This window comes from Patagioenas fasciata, chromosome 1 (genome assembly GCF_037038585.1).
Source record: "Patagioenas fasciata isolate bPatFas1 chromosome 1, bPatFas1.hap1, whole genome shotgun sequence".
In the NCBI taxonomy this organism is placed as follows: domain Eukaryota; kingdom Metazoa; phylum Chordata; class Aves; order Columbiformes; family Columbidae; genus Patagioenas; species Patagioenas fasciata.
Window position 1 is genome coordinate 25,110,848 of NC_092520.1, and position 21,548 is coordinate 25,132,395.

General features: G+C 41.0%; 1 protein-coding gene across 2 annotated transcripts in view; it reads left to right on the forward strand.

Moving 5' to 3' along the window:
• FRY (FRY microtubule binding protein) overlaps nucleotides 1–21,548 on the forward strand; it is a 186,051-nt gene that overhangs the window by 23,787 nt on the left and 140,716 nt on the right. Inside the window, exon 1 of one of the 2 annotated variants that reach the window (XM_065829999.2) lies at nucleotides 1,338–2,414. The exons of the other annotated variant lie outside the window; for it this stretch is intronic. Within the exon in view, the coding sequence (XP_065686071.2) occupies nucleotides 2,345–2,414 (70 nt within the window). The 5' untranslated portion in view covers nucleotides 1,338–2,344. Of the gene's footprint in view, nucleotides 1–1,337; nucleotides 2,415–21,548 lie in introns of those variants that run through there. 2 annotated transcript variants of the gene reach the window in all.

Genomic DNA, 21,548 nt, shown 5'->3' on the forward strand with positions numbered 1-21,548 from the left:
TGCTTTATAAATATAAACCACAGAATTTAGGGGAGAAAAATTACCAGTATCTACAGAGAGGCTGCTTGACCTCAGCCACACTCAAGGCTTCGAAAAAAAATTTGGCTGGAGATTATAGTTAATTGAAAATTGGGTAAAATCCAATACAGATTTAGGAAAGCCAAGTATTTGCAAATTAACCTTATATTTTTATTTTCAACAAGAGAATTGTGATAAAATTAATGCAGCAGTCATCTTCAGAAAAGCATTTGATGTAGCACCCCAGGGGAAATTATTACTTAAATCCTTAAACATAAGAATTAATGCAGCATTTGTGAGGATGAATAAGGACTTCCAAACCTACCTGGCATTGTCTCTGCTGAAAAATCAATTCATGGGATGGTAGGAAGTCATCAGTCCTGAGTCTTGGGACTTGCCATATTTGGTATTAAATTTAACTTTAATTGTAAAAAGCTGGCGTGTGCTCGTTAAAATGGGACGGTATAAGGAGAAGGCATTGTCAGTGGAGGGGACAGAAATTGGGGAGATGGGGTCTGAGAAAATAAACTGGATGCCCAGAGTGACAGTAATGGGATGGTATTTCTCAGTACAGGGAGGAGAAGCTGATCAGATCGCTTTGATAGCTGGTAGGGTCAAACCTGAGATACTCAGAACTTTTCTGATAGTTCATGTTCACCAAAGGATGTAAACTGGTTTTGAGTAAACTTCATTTAGGAATTGAAAGAAGGTTTATAAAGTGAGTTTCTGCAGCAGCCTTCCATTAGTGAGGACACAAAACCTTATCTCTAGATGAGGTATGTTTACAGAAGAAATTGAGCATATTTGCAGTGAGAACCACAGGAGTTTGGTCTCAATGACCCTTGAGTTCCTCAGTTTCCAATCCAAACATCAAATATTCTGCATACTGAAACTAAAAATAACGTGCAACTATAATTGCTGACAAAGTTCTTGGAAGAATCAGCAGCAGACGAGCTCTAATTTGGCTCAGATACTGTAATTATGAGATGCTGCACGAAATTTATTCCACTAAGTGAGAAAAGCAGTAGTTATTCCCTGGAATTAATATATGGAAGGATGATACCAGGACTATAGGAAACAAAAAATAATTGGGAAACCGATTCTTCTTATTTTTCTTCATTACTGTTAAAATATGCATAATGATATCCTGTAATTATTTGAAATAAAACCTCAGGAATACGGAAATTGTAGCTAGCAGTGAAGTATTCTGTAGAAAATACAGAGAGATTAACAAGCAGTGAATTGCTTCTGCCTCATTTTCTCATGTGAATTCAGTTCCTTTTTTAAAACAAAACAAAACATGATTAGTCAAGATAAAAATGACATAAAACTGAGAACTGTCTGTGGCTCTTTCAGGGGTGAATACCAAGCAGTGAGCTCTCTAGTTTATTTGCCATTATGAATCCAGCTTGCTGTCTCTCATCTTTGTTAAGGGAGAGGGGAAAAAAAAAAGAAAATCAAGAAAAAACAATGACAACACGTTTTTGTGTGGCAGAGAAAGCAAAGCAGCAGCAGCCTCTCTGAACGCCGTGTTTCCAGCGCTCTGGAAGCGCTTCTCTTGTGCAACTGGGCTGAGGGAGAGCCTGTCTTTTTTTTTTTCCCCTTTTTTCCCAGCGTCACTGCGATCAGCTCCATGGGTGCAGCTCGTTTTACCGCAGCGTGATGCAGCGTGTCCAGTCCGGCCAGCGCTGCTGGGCAGAGCATGGGCATTAAAGCCTGTTGGTTTTGTTGTTTGGCTGTTTTTGTTTTTTCCTAAAGCCAAAGGGTACGTGTGAAATCCCTCCAGCTGCAGAAGAGGTGGTTTCAGTGGGGCTTCGAGTCGATTCTCGGTTTCCAAGAGGAGGTGCATACGCTCGGGCTGTCAGCTTCTGGTGGAAAGAAATCTCCAGGCAGGCAGACGACACGGCACTGGAAGCACAGCTCAGACACCCTTTGGGAAGACACTGTGCTCATGGAACAAGTGCTGTGGTGCTGCCTGTGCCTTGACCGACCAGGAGAAATTTGCCCAGTTGTGGAATGGAATAAATGAAAACACATGCTGAGGGGCTAAGGGAATAAAACACTCCTCAGATAGAATTAAATACCAGCCCTGGAGGAAGAGCAAAGGACAAAAATCTCATGGTGTGTTTTTGTTGTTGTTGTTGAGCGCCTTTTTTTTTTTTAATGAGCTTACCTACCATGAACGGAAGAAGTGGATCTGCAGAGACTTCATTTCCTCTTCTGACCCCTCGTTTACATCACTAACTGGTGACAGTCACATCTACATACATAGTACCTGCCACTTCAGCTGCTCAGAATTATAGAAGCCTCTTTGTATGCAGCAGACATGGCTAGCCAGCAGGATTCAGGCTTCTTTGAAATCAGTATCAAATATTTACTGAAATCCTGGAGCAATAGTGAGTAGCAGAAGAGTAATCTTTTCATATTACGTGTTGCTTGGTAAATAGCTAGGATAACCTAAAGGATAAAATCTTGTATTTCTGTATGTTTGTGTTATGTAAACCAAATAATTTTTGCTTTCGTCAGCTCTAAAAATCAGAATGTCAGAGATTTAAATAGGTTTCATTAACTGCAAAGGCTGTAATGAGATTATACTAGATTTTGCTTGATTGAATTCTGAAGTTAGGCTGCTTTCTGGCTCTCTCTAATAGTACATTGCAGGGAGTACATTCCAAACAGCATTTCCTGCCTAGATGTTTATTTGATTTGTTCAGGATTTATCTAAATATTTTTGAAAATGCTGCTTAATCACAAGGGTGTGGCATTGCTCAGAAGCTGGGGTTTATTAATTGTGCACCGAGGACAAAAATATAATGATTATACTTCAGGTCTGAAAGTCTTTCTTGTCATGTGATGAAAAGCAAAACATCAGTTGCTTATAGCTGCACTTCCCACTTCTATGCTTAATTTCAGAATCTTATGCAATATTTCCATCCAGAAAGAATCTGCCTGTTTATCTAATCCAGACTGGGTTTTGCAAAATGTAAACAAATGACATTTTAGTCTGCCTTGGTCTTTTCAGTATTGCTGTTCCTGATTTCCATTGCTGTTTAAATCAATCATTCTCTGGATTTTTAGCAGTATTATGTAATAAAGATTTCTGAATAAAATGTAGTGCTTGCAAATATATTCAGATTAGGTACAGCCATGGGGTAACTCTGGCAGAAATTTGCTTTTTAATTTAAAATACATTAACAGTATATTTCTTTTCCATAGATGCTTATATTAACAGTGCTAGATCTCCATAATTAACTGTTTTTAAAAGATAGAACACCATGTCTCTGGAAAAATCCAACTTGGCTACATATGCAGTAAGGTTCTGATCATCCCACTATTTATAATTTAATAACTTCTGCATAAAAGACAGTATTCTGTAGTAGAAAAAAAAATTGCAAAATCTACGTAATACAAGGCATGTATCTGAATACCTGCAAAGAAATAAAAGTAACACTATATTAGATGTGTGACATGCAAGGCTTGTCTTCATTAAATGATATCCATAGAAACTGTATTTTTCCAGGTCATTTGTAACCTCAGTAACACTGTAGTGCTTGTTTGAATCTGTTTTTCTACCACAAGTGTGAAGTCACTAGGGAATAATACTATTACCTAAACAGCATTGCTTGTCTGCCCCCCTTTCTAAAATATTTAGTGCACATTCATTGAAATCACTGATCCTGCAAGAACTGGAAGAGAATTTAGTTACTTTTTTGAACTAATGTTAATCAAATACTGAGAACATAAGTGTGTATTGTGACAACACATATTTCATAACAAGCTAGTCACAGTTTATGACAGAAGAAAAACAAGTCACTTCATGGTGCAGAAATCAAATCAGTTCTGGCATTGTTTCTATAACAGGCTACTGTAACTTTAAGGCTAAGTAAAGCTAGCACTTAAGAATATTAAAATGACTATATTGTGGAATTAAATATAACTTTTTTTTTCCTTTTTCTTCTACATCCGAATATATTGAAAGTATTTCAAAACAGCAAAGATGTTTCTAGTCTGAAAGCAGAAGTCCTTAAATGGCATACTGTTTTAGAAAAATGGAAATAGTATGTGAATAATTGTTTTTCCTGACATTTGTTTAGCTGATAAACACACTTTTTGCTGTCTTTGAATAAACACTAAGAGGACATAAAATAAATTAATCCAGGTTGCCTTAAACTTCTTGCCAATTGTATTTTTTTGCTTTCAGTCTGGAAGGCTGTGTTCATAAATCCGTACATATCCTTTCTAGCTGAAAAACTAACAATCTGATAAGAAGGCAGTAGAGAGTTTGAAAGACCCAGGGCTTTCCTCAGCTCTGCTGGGCGATGGGTGGAGCAGAGGAAAACACTTTCCTTGCTTGAGAAAGTGCTGGGAAGCCTGGACATGCACACACGGGAGTGTGTTTGTCAGAGAAGAGGTGCTGTGTCTGCATACCCAAGAGCACAGTAAGCTATAAGTCATGCTGTGGCACTTACCCAGTAGAAAAAGGTCTAGTTTAGGTCCTGCAGTATGTATTTTGCTCGAATGGTAATAGTGTAGAGGTGCTGTCCCTGTGTGTTTGTGTAAATTGGCACTTTAAAACAGTAGCTGTAAATAGCATTTGTCCTTCCCAGGCTTTATAATCCCACCAAAACCAGTCCTTTTGATTGATTTGTGGTTTGGATTACACATTTTCTAATACATTGCCAACCACACCCCTTGCCCATGCCATACCATACAATATACTCAGTTATTCTACCTGGGGTGACATTTTTTTCTGATTTTGCTGTTCAGTGTTTTTAACAAACAAGCATTCTTGACGTGCTGGGCAGGGTTTCATTTCAGTTCAGTGTCACACAGAACTTGCAGAGGTGTTCACTGGTGTGCCGCTTGGGTTTTCGTGTTCATCAGCCAGCTAAGGAGGCAGATAATTCATGGGCACGGGAGCCAGTACATTTTAGGTACCTGTTAGCTATTGTAATGAGGATGATACAGTCGGTGACATGTTCTCAGTGAGTGTGCACTCTCGTTCCTTGTGACCTCATTGATGTTTATAAATGCGTAAAGGGTGAGTGTCATGAGGATGGAGCCAGGCTCTTCTCGGTGATAATCAATGGTAGGACAAGGGGTAATGGGTTCAATCTGGAACACAAGAGGTTCCACTTAAATATGAGAAGAAATTTCTTCTCAGTAAGGGTAACAGAGCCTGGAACAGGCTGCTCAGGGGGCTTGTGGAGTCTCCTACTCTGGAGACATTCAAAACGCGCCTGGACACCTTCCTGTGTAACCTCATCTGGGTGTTCCTGCTCCAGCAGGGGGATTGGACTGGATGATCTTTTGAGGTCCCTTCCAATGCCTGACATTCTGTGATTCTAGGGGACAAAAAAGCCGACTCACAGTCTGGCCTTTGAATCATCCCACCAAAGTCAGAGACCTCAAAATACTCCTTTGTGCAGCTCTCAAAACAGACTTTTGCTCCGCACATGTCAATACGATACTGTGCACACCATGCAGTTCTGGAAAATATTCCTGTAATGTGTTAATGTGTTGGAGATGGGATCAGAATTGGGATTCTCTGGTTGGAAAATACAATTTTTTTTTTTTTTCCCTTTAAACAGATCTCATTTGTGTTCTGATGTTTTCTTAAATATTCAAGAATTTTTGATTGACAGCAGCAAACTCTGCATTAGTCAACAACTGCATTAATCATTTGCGTTACTTCTGAAATTACTGCTAAATGTCCATGCTTACTCAAGGTAGAGTAGTGCTCACTTGGCCTACTGAGGTCAATAAGATGATGAGCACAGAATAGGGTTTACCAAAACTAGGATGACTAAGATCCTTTTCCTCAGATTTTTATGAAAGTGTTGCAAAATACTTTTGTAAATAAATGTGTGTAAATAACAGACGAATCCAAATGTTAAGAATTTGAATCTGCTCCTTTTTTAGCCTGTTTTTACTTTCTGAATGGATCAGATGATAGATTTATTCTGAATTTAGTTTCCACTTGCATTTTTCAAATTGATAGTTTCAAAACCAAAATCTGAATACAAGTTTAAAAATCAAGCTAGAAGAAGCTGGAGTAGTATCAGTATAAACGGCAGGAATTTGTATAATAAATTCTGTTTTGTGCAGTTTTTAGATCAGATCAGCAATTAAGTTTAGCAGAGAAGAGGATTCTGTAGACGAATCCAAACAGCACAGGTAGATGGCTCACTTGTGCTCTCACAAGTCAACTCTATGTGGGCTGGTAGAAACTGCATTTCATTGTCTCCCAGTTACTAGAGATAGATTTTAAGGTGTTTTTTTGTGTAATTAAATGAGAGGGCACATTTTGCATAGTGAACATTTTAATTTTATTTGCCAGTTCTCATAGAACGGAGTTATCTTCAGGCCTTATTCTAAGGATTACAACACTTGTTTATCACCTTTAAATGGCAAGATGCTTGTTTTCTGTGGACTTGCATTTAATTCAGATTCAGAATAAGGCAGTTTTCAGTGTTAGGACATCAGGTCTCGTTCCCATGGCCCATACTTCCCTGTATTCTTCCACAGACCCACTATCCACATCAAAATCCTCACATCATCATCCTCTTCACCTTTGTGCTGTACAGAGCACATTGCTCAATCCTCCTACTGTACACTCTGTGCTCCTGCATCCCCGTCCCTGTAGCGGTGGCTGGCAAAAGCCACTCACTGTTTACTAGTGGTAGTAACATTGGAGAAAGTTTAATCCTGGGGACACAGAGCCACTCACATCGGTTGCTGCTTGTGTGGCTCAAACCCAGCAGCATCCCAGCGCCATCCCAGCGGGACCTCTGGCTCCTCCACTGCTTGCTCATCATGTATAGAGCTTATGCAGCGCTGGCGTCCAAACAAGTTATGTTGTCAGAAAAGCATCAGGCATAAGAGAAACTTCTTGTGAAGCCTGAGGGGTTGCTGGCTGCCTTGTGGTCCCTCATTAAATGGATATAATAGATTTAGCAATAAAATTCAGTGTTTTTACAGAGACTATTTGTGATGTCCTGTGTCATGAGCAAGAGAAAGGGAAGGCTGTAGGCAGTTTCTTAGGTAAAAGTCTACATTTTGTGTAAGTTCTGTGGTGCATAATGTTGATATTCTAGTAAGATTTTTTTTTTTCTACAGGAAGATGATAACAGACGTTTTGTAGGATGTCACTTATCTGCAGGCAAACATAGGCCTGCTTAAAGCTGAAAATGCTAAGCACGCTGTGCTGCCAGCCTTTGTGGTTGTAGCAGGTTACCAAGTGAAGGAAAGAGGCTCCTTCGTGTTTCTCAGTGACCAGTTATATGTGTTCCCTGAACAAGAATCTGTCCTTCCTTGCCAACCCTCTTGCTCTGGCATTCCTACCCATGTAGACTCAGGGTCTGGTGATTCAAGAAGCTGAAGTGCGGCAGGCTCACCCTGCAGGGAGGGACCCACACTCCTCTGCAGTGAGTGGGTGACCTGCGGCTGGGACAGGGACAGGGACAGGGACAGAGATGACTGGCTGTGGGAAGCAGGAGAGCAGGCTGGCAGGGCCGGGGAAACTGGAGCTCGGGCTGGGGCCATGCCTGGACCTTCTCTTGCTTGTGAGGGAGGTCTGAGCCCAGGGCCAGCTGCAGAGAGCTGGGCAGAGCCATGGCCTCTGCCTACAGGGAGCCTGGGGAGCCAGGCTGGCATCTGCCCCGGCCTTGGCATGTCACTCTGCCTGGGACAAAGGGTGCTGTTAATTCAAACTGTCTTGCTATGTAAAGGGAATGGATTATCCATTGAACCTGAAATTAGGGTGCCTAGTATATTCTTAAGCTTTAAGTAGTCTGTGATTGCCAGCAGAAAAGTTACTTGCTTCATAGTGGCAACTGTGCTGTCCCAGGACAACCTTCTTTTAGTTTGTCTGCAGATCTGATCCTCCTGTCCACAGACCTGTACGGAAAGGTATTAAACCAGAGTGTTTACGCTGTACTCTGCGTAGTACCCATTTTAGAATGTACTCTTTCACATGGTTGTTCTTAGAAGGGAAAAATGGAAGTTTTATGACTTTGGGGACCATTAAAAGAGGGTTTTTGATTATTTTGATGTTTGCTACTTTCTTCAGCACCTTCCAGAATTGTTTCTAACATATTAGGAGGAAAAAAGTGTAAGAGAATACAAAATACTCTGTTGTAAAATTCAGTTTATTTACAGAATGAGTTTGCTTGCCATGAAGAAATGTAAATAGTTTGAGTGCAGTTCTAGTGCATAAATTTTTGTGGCAAAACTTCGGTCCATATCTCAAAATATAAAATAGTCTGGAAACTAGGCATAGATAATTACTAGTACATATTCCATAAAGGTTCCAATAATTTTACTTGTGGTAAAACTAAAACTATTCTCTTGTACTATTAGTATCCACTTTGAGTGATTGATTTGGGATATCTGATCTTGTAGAACAAATTACCAGCAGTTTGTTTTTTTCCGACATAGCTAGTTACTATTCAAAGAGATCAGGGAAAGAACTAAGAGTTCTTGTATGTTCTCTATGTATATAAAATACCACTGAAGAAGCTGTAGGCCTATATATATATACAAATAAAAGAAGTGATAATATACAGGTTACCTTAGGTGTATAAAGAGTACAAAAGTGTCCACAGTTTAATAAAGAGCCAAAACGCTATTTAACATTCCTGTTGTGTCTCTGTCACTTTTGATGCCCTCGTTTCATTAGTAGTTTAAACTCTATATTGACCTAGTGGACAGTAGGAAGCAGTCTCTGCACTTCAGAATTCTGGCAGCATGTGCTTGTCCAGCTTTATTTTCTGTGTTCATTCCTGGGTTTCTTAGCGACTGGTCAGTGCTGGGACACTGGCTGTGAGTTGGCAGCCCCAGAGACTGAGTTCCCGTGGGTGTTGACCCCAGGATGGGCAGGTCTGGCATTGCAGGAGCTGTGCCTGAGAGGGACAGTTCCACCACAGCCTCTTGTCCCGGTGCTCCTACCCCTTGTCTCCCACCCTAACTCCCCATACAGTTAATATCTTTCCAGTTAAACTTTCTAAAATGGTGTAGATGCTAAGGAAGAGGGCAAGGATACGTGACTAAGAGCGGGAGGCAGTTTTGGGTGACTCCTGCTATTAGACTGATGGAGCTATATAGCAAATCATATTTACTTTCTTAATATTGAGTCCTGTACCTGTGCCTGCTTCTAAATATCAGAGCTAGTTCATTCTCTAGGCCAATTTAGCTTTTGCATCCTTCTCTACTTCAGAGCATCAGCAGTGAAGTTGTTGTTTCTGTTGTTGCCATGATAAGTCTGGACTGCAGAATAATTTCACAGAGGTAGGTAGCCGAAGTATTTGTGAGTTGGTGATTTTTCTTTCACTGCAGTTACCTAAAATAGATTTGAATCAATTGTCCCTAGAAAAGAAAATCCCTTCTCTTCTAATACTCTTTCTTCTGAATCATCCAATCCATTCTCTCTTGTTTCAGCCAAAAGGAATACTAAACATAGTGATCAAACTTCATAGCAGCTCTTTCAGCTACATATAGTAAGTTCCTGTATTGTTTATATTTTTTAATAATGTAAAGGCATCTGCCAGCCAGCTCATTGACCTGCTGAGAGTTTGGAACTAGGAGTGACAGTGGAAGGAGATTATGACCCATAGTCCAGTTAGGTAGCAGTGATGTGGGATGGAAAGCAAAGGCAGTGGGGCAAAGGGAACAAGGGAGACCTCAGGAACTGTAAAGCAGGATAAGGAGTCACCCACCTTAAGTGTGTGTATACAAATACATACACTCTGGAAAACGAGCAGGAGGAAGTCAAGTGCTGCATGCAGTCACAAGTCTACAACATCATTGGAGTGGCGGAGTTGGTGTTAACAGCTCACACTGTTGCAGTACTGTGATACACGCTCTTTGGGAAGGACCTGTAGGGTAGATGGGTGGAGCTGGCGTTATTGTGAAAAGGCTCCTTGTGTGTGGAACTCTCCTATGGGATGGGTGGGTGACAGTGCTTGAGAGTTTGTGGGTCAGGGACACAAGAAAGGACTTTAAGGGTCGCATGATGTCCACCTGATCAGGGTGAGGAAACACACGAAGCCTTCTTTTAAACAACTTGAAGAAGCTGATGAATTGCTGATGTTAGTTTACATGGGAGACTTGAACCTCCAGCTGTCTGCTGGATGTGCAATGTAGCAGGACACAAGCAGCCAAGATTTCTTTAGGGTGTTGAGAATAAATTATTGATACAGGATAGATCAGCCAGGGGTGACGTGCAGCTGGATTTGCTATCCACTAGCAAGGAAGAACTGTTTGGATCTCAAGTTCCTGAGAAGAGTGAGGAAAGAGGGTGGCAGAGTACAGACCCTGGGCTTTAGGAGAGCAGATTTCAGTTTTTCAGATTTCAGAAACTGTTATGGTGGGCAGCTCTGAAAGGCAAAGCAACTCAGGAAAGCTGGTGGGTCTTTAAGGTCAGCATCTTCCCAGTGCCAGAGTGAGACACCCCCATACTCAGGGAAACAAGCAGACATATAAGAAGACCAGCCTGGCTTATCAAGGACCTCATGGTTGGGCTCCAGTACAAAAAAGGCAGGATTTTGGAGGCGGAAGCGGGGGTTGACTACAAAGGAGGAATTTATAAACATTGCCTAGGCATGCAGGGATGGTGCTTAGAAATCTGAAGCTCAGCTGGAGATGGAAAGTGCAAAGGATATCAAGGGCAACAAGAAGAGTTTCTCTTGCTTCATTAGTGGTAAAAGTCTGAACAAGGGAAAGGCCACCAGCAAGGTCTGTCTGGGCTCTATCTGCCAGGGAGTGCCCCTTGATACAGCACTTCTGACAAGGGGGAAAGGTAGAACATGTGCCAGTCTGGAGTTCAGAAGCACAGACTCTATTCCTCACAGGAACTACTGAGAAGCTACACAATTCCATATATATTTATGATCTTTCATATATTTCAAATTATAGTCACATTCAAAACAGAGGGATAGGAAAGGTTTTCAATTCACAGCATACAGCAGAGCTTGCTAAAACAAGTGGCTGAAGGAAAACACACCTGAGAAACACTGACTGCCTAGTTTGCTCTCAGCCAAGTAGCAAGGAGTTTCATTGGGCTGTCAGATGAAGCTTGCTTCCTCCTCTGTGTGAAATACAGAGGCCACCAGTATAGAGAGACCACCAACAGTATTGATGTTTGTGCATAAATATCCACCATAAATAGCCACCGGAGAGATTCAGCCCTCTCACATCCCGGAAGGGAGATTCTGAGGTGCTTTTCAGGCCGCTGGTTTGAAGAGAAATCTGAGTGGTGTTTTGTAAATACTGTGGGATCGCTGTAGTGACACATATCACATGTCTCCAGGGGAATGAGTTGCTGATGAAGAGCTTAATTAGGTTGTTGGAGCCCTAGCAGAGAAGTTTCACAACCAAAAAAAACTGAGACCCTTTTATACATTCTTTATCCTGAATACTTTCTATGCTTTCAGAAATTTGCTGTCATCAAATCTACCACTAATGCACAGAAGCAGAGAGGCTACTGTGGTTTTCACTGGTCTGTGGGGAAGTAATGATTTGCGTGTGCCTGAAATGTGAAGATGTTGGACTGGCATTAGACAAGGACTGATCAAAAGAATGTAACAGATCTTGATTATTATTGTTCTTGATTTTATTTATAATTGTGAAGTTGCAGATGGTTTTAATGTTATTTTGAAAGACATGACTTAGAAGGAATCATTTAGATTCCCTTGGATTCTTAAGTAAGCAGTAGTACCTGACTCAGCACAGAAATCTGCCAAAGGTATTGTTTTGCAGGAATTCTCCTATAATTAAGTGATCATTATACTAACATTTTTTCCAAATCTCAAGCTATTTAGCTCTTCTCTGTAACTTTGCAAGGTCTCTCAACTTGTATGTGAAATAAATTCAACTTCGAAGGATGTACATTTATAGATTTGTTTTGATATTGATTCCCTTTAGCAACTTTTGTTGACCAAAATATACACAATTAGCTTTCTTTTAGCCACAATTCTGATTGTTATTTGTCTTTAAATGTCTGAATCAGTTTGCTTTTATAGTGAAATAGGATACCTGTATGGAGTTCTAGCTGAAGTTCTTCCTTGAGAAGTTTGTAGAGTGGGTTACTGCAAATACTCACAGTAAAATACTGTTGTTTGCTTTCAGTATCAGGTTTATTCCGTGCATATTACACTATCACATGTTGAAAGTAGTCTAACGTACCTGACATCAGGTTTTGCATTTATTCCCTGTAACCAGGATTCTTTTTAGTCAGCTTTCCAATGGAAGCAAAGCTTATCCAGTCTGCCTGCTTCTTTTGAACTTGTTTAACAAATTGTTTAAGAATGAGAAAATGCAAACCCACTGTTGTTTGTTTGTGTTACAAGTTTTCTTGCAGAGGATCTTGAGGGTGGGTGTGGGACAGACACCTCACAGCCAGCTGCCTCGGCACAGAGGCTGCACAGAGAAAGTGAGGACGGAGGGAAAAGTGGATTTTAAAAGCCCAGAAAGGAGAATCAGGGGGAATGGAAAGAGAAGAGGCAGGGGAGTCATTGTAGGGGAGGAACCAGAAATAGGGGAACTGACACCTCCCAGACAGTGGGAGTGGAAATGGAGTGGCTTGGAGGAGATGGGGCCAAGGGGAGACTGGACAGGGTGGGTGAAGAGGTGGGGACATGAGGAGGGGTGGGATGGAGGTGAGAGGACTGGTAGGAAGAGGTGAGCGATGTTTGGCTGGACAGGGAGAACAGTGTATTGGAGTCTGGAATTGGAATGGGGAGCCTCAAGCTGGGAAGATGCAGCCATGAGGAGACACCAGATTGTAGAGATGAAGTAAGAAGAGAGCAGGTGGGGAGATGGGGGAGGTGAGAGACAGAGAAATCCCCTCCCAAGCACAGAATGTAATGCAGGAATCCTGATTTCCATCCCACATCCTTGCTTTACAGCAAATCCCACCAGCAAACGGTGTGCGTTGCTTTGCTTTGTGCTTAGGCCAGGTGACAGAAAGTGTTAAATGTTATCAGGTGAGGAGAGCAGCAAGTGGCTTGTGTGTGCTGTTAAGGTAACTGGGTCAACAGTTGGTTTGTTTGGCATCAGATTAATCATACATCCACCGTATTAACCTCGCTTGTCATTCTCACTTCAGAAAACCGGCATCCAATGAGGTAATGCAGAATGCAGTGGAAAGCACACAGAAGTACAAAGAAATACTCTTACTAGATTATTAGCCTATTTATTATTACTTGTAATGCAGTAGCAGATAACTTCATAGTGCATTTCTTCTCCTATACAGCAGGTAGCTTATAAGCTAATAGTAAAAGCTGATCTGTCCCAAGGATTTCCCAGGAGGGCGTGTCAGACAGATCTGGGGGCTTCTGACAGCATTCTCAGGTGAATCAAGACCATGTGTTTGGGTATTAGTGAATATTTGAGTGTCACTCAGCATGCTTTCAAGCATAATAGCTTTATGAGCAACGTGTTAAAAACTGACATAAAACTCTGTAAATAAATTATCTGTACTGATGGTTTGTTGTCACATGAGATGGAGCTGAACAGTTGGGTACTGCTGGGATGGACTCTAGGCTTTATATTATTTTATGTCTGTGTTAGGGATTTGGAAGAAGGTAAATAGCACGTTAATGGCATTTGTGATAATCCTTACATTAGAGTAAGTATCGGCAAGGGAATAGGAGGGGGGGAAAAAAAAAGAATAATCAAATGAAATGAGGAGTTATTTAGAGTAAAAATCTGAAAATGTACCCCCCATGGGAATCTCTATATGTTTTCAAGACAGAATTTATTTTTGAAATGTGAAAAACAAGACTGAGGACATTTCTAACCTGCAGTGCAAGGGCCAGCTCTCCACTGGAAGGAGAGGTGGAGGCTTCCCTGTCTTCTGCAGGGCAGCGAGGGAAGGTCCTTGTGCTTGCGGAGCGGCACCCAGGCCGGTTCCCAGCTCTGCTGTGCCCAAAGCGCGAGACCCACAGGTCTGACCATCACAGCACAGCTGCTGAGAATGGCAGTTACATGCTAGGTGTTTTTAGTTTCTTTGGGGACAAACAGTAATCCTTCAGGGAGTAAAATGGAAGATTCACATTATTGGCAAGTTAGAGATTTGTTTAAATTTATTACGTGTTTATGATATTAATAGATATTTGGAATGGTTTTCTGCCGAATATTAATGCTATTCTTTCTAGTTCACCATAAGTTCTCGTATTACTTTATGCAGTCATTTTCATGTTACAAAAAGGAATCCATTCCTGCACAGTAATAAGTTTCTACAACGTTGCTGACACAGATTTTAATCAAGTATTTTTCTCAGTTACGTACAAAGGGGTGTATAATTTTTCTCAGTTAAGTACAAAGGGGTGTATAATACTAGTCAGATCCTCTTGTACAGCCAGCATATATCCTAAACATTTACATACCAAATTTCAACCTTACTGGTAAATTCTCCTAAAGCCTGCCTGATTGAGATGACATGTATTTTAGAGATTACATTTATATTGTGGCATTATCCTCAGGGCATGGCTTTTCATTATAAAGTTTTCATTTTTATAATATTAAATCCAGAAATGACATTTCAACTTGATATAGTTTACATTTGTTATGTTTGGCATGTTTACAATTTACCTACTTTATAGAAGTAGAGTTCGAAACATTTGGCTGGAAGGTTTAAATAGATACATTATTGTTAAATATTTGTGTGTGTAAATATATATCACAAATTATATCTTGCTAATTAATACAGAAAATTATCTTCAATCATTAAATTTCTTATGACACAAATGATCAGTGTGATCAATGACCGTCTCTTTCAAGGAGAAATTATTTAGCATGGCTCAGGCTCAGGCAGAAACCAGGTATAAATTTCTGAAGGATCTAATGTGGAGGCATTAGTGAAGTGTATCTAACACAGAGTGACAAGAACAAAAGTTAATTTGCCGAGGTAGGTACTCCCTTGCCGAAATACCTTTATTGTTTAATGTTACTTTTTATTATAATTTAATCTATCACAGTTTTTAGTGATTGTCACTCATTGATTGAGTGGCAACTACTGAGCTAGATCCATGCTTGCTGTTGCATTTCATCTCTCATTCAATGCACACTGAATTCTTTCTTCAAATTTGACAAACCTCAAACAAGCAGAACATGAGCCGAAAACTGGGCGTGCTCTCCAAGAAGGTGGGAGATGAGAGTTCAGAACCCTGAGGTTTAATTAAGCATCTAACCCAAAGCTATCACATTCTGGGGGAGTACTCCAGCCATTAAGCTGTTACTTAAGAAGCAGTTACAGGCAAGTGGAGAAGGAGAGGAGCTGCTTCTGTGCTCTGCTTTGCACATCTGAAGTGGCCCACACTGCCAGGTCCATGTGGGGACATGTCCCAGGAGGTGTTGGGCCCAGGGTGGCTGTTGGGATCCAGTTCTGAGCTGCTGCTGGACTCACTGGGAACCTGAACATTTGGGTCAGTTTTCTGGTTTGTGTCCCACAGTCCAGGTTTAAACACCCAGTATCTCAACTGTGTTGAGCCCTGAGTAAAAGCGTGTTGAAAATACCAAGTCCACACAATGACAATGGACAGCTGAGTGTGTACCGAAAATTTCAGTGCTTTTTTCTGTGTATGTATGGAAAGAAATGTAAATGCTGATGTTTAAGTTCTTTAGTTTATTAGCAGCCTCATGTACCATTTAAGGTACTTGATGTTCTGCTTTATATAGTTTCGTACGTGCTTTCTTGCTGACAAAGCCGTTTATTATCATTGGGTTGCCATGCAGTACTGATCACACGGATGTGGGAATAATAACCCATTATGCTAATATAGCTTGTCATTGTGTCTGATGCGAAGTGATGCCCCATAACAACAGCTGATGTTTGTAACTAATACAATTTATGGTAAGATCACAGTTTATGGAACAGCATTGCCAAACATTGCCTAGCCTCTTTATGTTTTTGATTCCACACCTATTTGCAAAACCATTTATGCATTTTTCAGGTTGGTATTGTTCTGCTTTCTGCAGCAGGAATCAGCATTTTTAAACACAACAATTCCAGCCTATTTGCTTAATGCTGGAAATGTGTCTGTCTTCTGAGCACTCCTGCCCCTTGGAGCCTCAGCTCCAGCTTATGAAGTTCCCTTTGGATCAGGACAATTTATTAGATATGGTGAACTTCTTAGGTGCCACAAGAGGAGAAGGAAGAAAATTATGTTCAATAGGTGGAACACATAATTCTGTAATGCAAACAGCATTACCACAGCCTTTATTATACACTCAAGTATGGAACTGAATGTTTTTTCAGATTGTGCTACTATAGAAGGAAGAGGCCTTGAATCTTTATATAGATTCAGCTTTGTTCTGTAGCAGATGACCTGGCATTTGTTGGTGATCTGTAACACACACACACACACACACACACACACACAAAGATGTGATTTTAGCCTTTTCCCAATTCTCAGGACAGTCTGTCTTCATGTGCACATGAACATTCTTTCAATAATCGTATTTCTGCCATGGTTCTTCTGTGCTCCTCAGACAACCACTCAGAGAGTGGAATATGGCTTCCCTGAGCACATCACCACACCTTCAGAGAGCTTCCCTTGTCTGTATGAGCATTCTCTTAAGGCTGACCACTGCTTTGCAAGGTTATCAGTTTTAGTTAGAAGATATATTTGTAAATTATTCTGGCAATGTACTTTTTCTTTAAAATATTCCCTAAAAATTGAATCATCTCAAATTTGCCCCCACTTTCATGTTCCCCTGAGGCTTATTCTACAAAAAAACCCTTACAGTCAGCTTCTATTTTGGCAAATCATGTTTGACAAGCAAACCATCATGTCAGAAAATTATTACATATATAACAAAGATACTCTGATCACACACATTATATTTATACCTGGATGTGAAAAGAGAAATCAAGATAGACATTCAGACTTCTGCTTCTTGATGTTATCAGGATTAGAGATAGAAGAATCCTTCTCAGAACATCTGTATCCTACTTTTACCAATGAAATATTGTTCTCAGCAATATGCTTTCTACTAATGTATTCAATGAGTCATAAATTATACAACCAGAAAAAGCATTGTGTCATCCAATCTGTTCTCCTCATAGAGCCGGCTTTATGGCTTCTCTGAATTAATTTCTGTTTGAGCACATCTTAAAAAAAAAAATCTTATTTTAAAATTTCCACTAATGGGAGAATCAGCACCAGCCTTAATAGCATTCTGGCGATTAATAGCCTTCCCTTTGTGTTTAACTTCTTTAATGCATTTGCCTAGTTTAAAATTCCAGACAATGGATGTTACCAAAGCAAAAGCTGTCTAATAGCAAATTTCTCTTCCTCATATTCATGTGTAACAGGCATGGAAGTCATCTCACCTAACTTTCAGTGTTTATATTACACCTGACATAGTCACGCGGGCCTTTCCTGATAGCCAGTGGAGAGAAATACACATTTTCAGGGTCCAGTTCAGATGAGGTGCTTTAGACATGTTTGTTAGGAGGCGATGAATCACACCTTGGGAGTGCCCCAGTGCTTGTGTTGTCTGAAAAGGCATTTTGGGCTGAGAGGCTGCGTGTAAATATGTTTTGCAAATAGCTGCCGTTGTAGGTGCAATAGGTGTGAATTCCTGTCATTAGAAGATATGATTAAATGCCTGTGTAGCTTTCTCAGGGTCAGACTAAACTAAGCTTTAAGGCAAGTTTTCCAGTTATTGGTTATAGTTGTGTTTCTTGAATGTTTGCTAGTTCCTCAGCATCTTTCTCAAGCTGCAGACACCAGAACAGGCCTGAGCATCCAGCGGTGTTTGCAGAGACACTGGCAGTGAAGCAGTACAACTTTTCTTGCTTTTGCTTTTGTTTATCCTGCTTGAAAAGCCTCTCCATAGCTCTTCAGGTCACAAGAATAGCAGCCTGTTTTCGACACATTAGTCATCCTGGCCTTTTTTCATAATCGGCGCTTCCCCGGAATAGAAAGCCTTATTCTGTCTGTGCGGTGTGCATTCTTTGTCTCTGGCCATGCACTTCTCCATAGGTTAGAATTAATGTCTTATATATTCCCTGCCTGCATTTAGTTTTCAAAATGCTGTTCAAAGGAGAAGGACCTTTTTACCATTTTTTCTCTCTATCGCTCTTAATTTGCATCTTGCCTGTAAACTTCATAGAAATGTTTCTGATTTGTGTCATTAGCAGCAAGGATAAACAGTACAAGAACAAGAACTGGTCTCTATACCTCCACCAGAATTGCATTCATTAGGGTGTTTTTCTCCCAAGATCGATGTTGAGAAGTATATATTACATAGTTTTTAATCTGTTTTGATTCTGAACGTTGATTTTGTTGTTTCCATTTTACAGTTTGATAATATACCAATCCAATTGCCAAACACAAATACAAGACTACACTTTTAACTTTGTTAACCAAATACATAATCTCGTAGAAAGATACAGTTAGTTTAAAAAAAAATACTTTTCATAAACCTATGGGTATGGCATTGCATTATTGTACTTTGGTTCCTTATTCATAAAATCCAGCCATTCCAGGATGAATATGAGGCCAACTATGTTGTGCTTGCCTGGATTGTTCTTGCTGACACTTAAAAAAAAACCTGATACAACATTGGTTTTGTCTCAGCCCTCAGAAACACTGAATTTCCCTTGGAGTATCTCATAAAATGAATAATTTTTATTATTTTCAGATGTAATTAGGCTCTCCAGTTTTTCTAAGGCATGACTCTGTTTTCTCAGTGTTTAAACTGTTTATTTGGAAAATCTAATGTTAACATTAGGATTCTTTCTTTATTTTCATACCTAACTGGTGCAGAGCTCATCCCTATAGGTGCCTGTTCCTCCCCAAATTTAATAATTTATTTCTGGCAGTCACTTATTCCAAAACATTTAGACATTTCAATATAGAGAAGTTTTCTGTCATGGCCCACTGACCATGTTGAGAGCAATGTCCTGTGAATGTTGAGTTTGGTGTTTGCGACTGTCTGGTCATGCAGAAGGTCCCTTGGTCAGGAGCCGAATTCTGTGTGCTTTGTTCATCATCTGTTCAAGTAGAAGTTTTTCAGTCAGCAGCTTTACTCAGGCTAAACTTCCAAAAACTCTCACTGAGCTCATGGGGATGGTCGAAGTCCTTATCTTGTCCCTCCTGGTTTCACATTCCAGAGTCACCATAAGAAATATTTATGTGCTGGAGTCTGAGTCTAGCAAAGCAGCAAACATTTACATTTGCCTTTAGGTTTGTGACTAAGAAACAAGTGAACTCCACTTTCAAAGAAAGAGTTGTTAATGTCATGTTAATAAAGCGTTATTAGATACTACAGCATCATCATGGCGTGTGGCTAATAGAAGAAGACAACATTGTGCGTTGGCTTGTCTGTAAGCAAAGAGGACAAATAGTGTTTAATTTAATATAGAAGATAGACAATGTTGTGAGTGTGCTGCTGCAGCCAGTAATGACAATAATGATTCAATCACACATAAAGTAGGGGATTGATAATGATAATTATTAATCCAGATTTTGGCTGCAAATTTTTTTCTCTCATTTTCTTTCTATAGATGTTACTTCGTATGCTCCACTGTAGAGGGAAACAGAAATGGATATCTGACTTATTCTCATGTTAGTCTTTATACACACATGTCACTCCTATGGTTTCATCACAGAAATCTTCACAAAATTTTGTGAAAGTCTTCTCGGTCTGTGAAGGCTTAGCTTGCCAGTTCCCAGTGCCAGCTTGTGCCTTGGTTTACTGCTGGTATTGTGCCATTTTCCACCCACACTAGCAGGGTATAAATCCTTGTCGGCAGCAGCTGAAATGCACCATGATGCTGTTCAGTCTGTACAAGATGCTCTTGAAGAGTTTAGAGCCTCAGGAGTACGAGTCATCTCTGATAACCTTGGATGCATATTTTTGTTGTCAGTTCTCCTTCAGTAATCACTGACAAGTGATAGGCACCTCTAGAAAGTGATTTATTCAGTCTTAAGCTGAATCACCTAGAAATCTTCTCTCTTGATTTCCTCTACTGGGAGCCTAGGTGGATAGATCAAATTTGATGTTTGACTTGTAGGTGGCTGCATTTGAACCTTTCCCTAAAAGGCAGCCATAGAGTAGATCAGGTGCATCAGAAGGTGCATCAAATACATAGCAGATAAAACTAATACCAGAGGCAATGTAGGCCCACTGATGAATGAGGTGGGTGCCCTGGTGGCAGAAGACACAGAGAAGGCAGAATTGCTGAATGCCGCCTTTGTCTCTGTCTACTCCGCTGGAGGATGTCCTGGGGAACCCTGTACCCCTGAGACCCCGGATGAAGCCAGGTTAATGGAGGAGTTTGCTTTAGTCGATGAGGACTGGGTTAGGGAACAATTAAGTAGTCTGGACGTCCATAAATCCATGGGTCCAGATGGGATGCATCCGCGGGTGCTGAGGGAGCTGGCTGAAGTCATTGCTAGACCGCTATCCATCATTTTTGCCAAGTCTTGGGAAACGGGAGAGGTGCCCGAGGATTGGAGGAAAGCAAATGTCACTCCAGTCTTTAAAAAGGGCAAGAAGGAGGACCCGGGTAATTATAGACCGGTCAGCCTCACCTCTGTCCCTGGGAAAGTAATGGAACAGCTTATCCTTGGTGCCATCTCAAGGCACATCAGGGATAAGAGGGTCATTAGGGGCAGTCAGCATGGCTTTACCAAGGGTAAGTCATGCTTGACCAACCTCATAGCCTTTTATGAGAATGTAACAAGGTGGATGGATGATGGCAGAGCGGTGGATGTGGTCTACCTTGACTTCAGTAAAGCCTTTGACACAGTCCCTCACAGCATCCTCACAGCTAAATTGAGGAGGTGTGGTCTCGACAATAGAGTAGTGAGGTGGGTTGCAAACTGGCTTAAAGAGAGAAGCCAGAGAGTGGTGGTCAATGGTGCGGAGTCCAGTTGGAGGCCAGTATCTAGTGGAGTGCCTCAGGGGTCAGTACTGGGGCCAATATTATTCAATATATTCATTAATGATTTAGACGAGGGAATTGAGTGTACTATCAGCAAGTTTGCTGATGACACTAAGCTGGGAGGAGTGGCTGACACGCCAGAAGGCTGTGCTGCCATCCAGCGGGACCTGGACAGGCTGGAGAGTTGGGCGGGGGATAATCTGATGGAATTTAACAAGGGAAAGTGTAGAGTCCTGCATCTGGGCAGGAACAATCCCAAGTTCCAGTATAGGTTGGGGCATGACCTATTAGAGAGCAGTGTAGGGGAAAGGGACCTGGGGGTCCTGGTGGACAACAGGATGACCGTGAGCCAGCACTGTGCCCTTGTGGCCAGGAAGGCTAATGGCATCCTTGGGTGTATTACAAGGGGGGTGGTCAGTAGATCGAGAGAGGTCCTCCTTCCCCTCTACTCCGCCCTGGTGAGACCCCATCTGGAATATTGTGTTCAGTTCTGGGCCCCTCAGTTCAAGAAGGACAGGGAACTGCTGGAGAGGGTCCAGCGTAGGGCAACAAAGATGATTAAGGGAGTGGAGCATCTCCCTTATGAAGAAAGGCTGAGGGAGCTGGGGCTCTTTAGTTTGGAGAAGAGGAG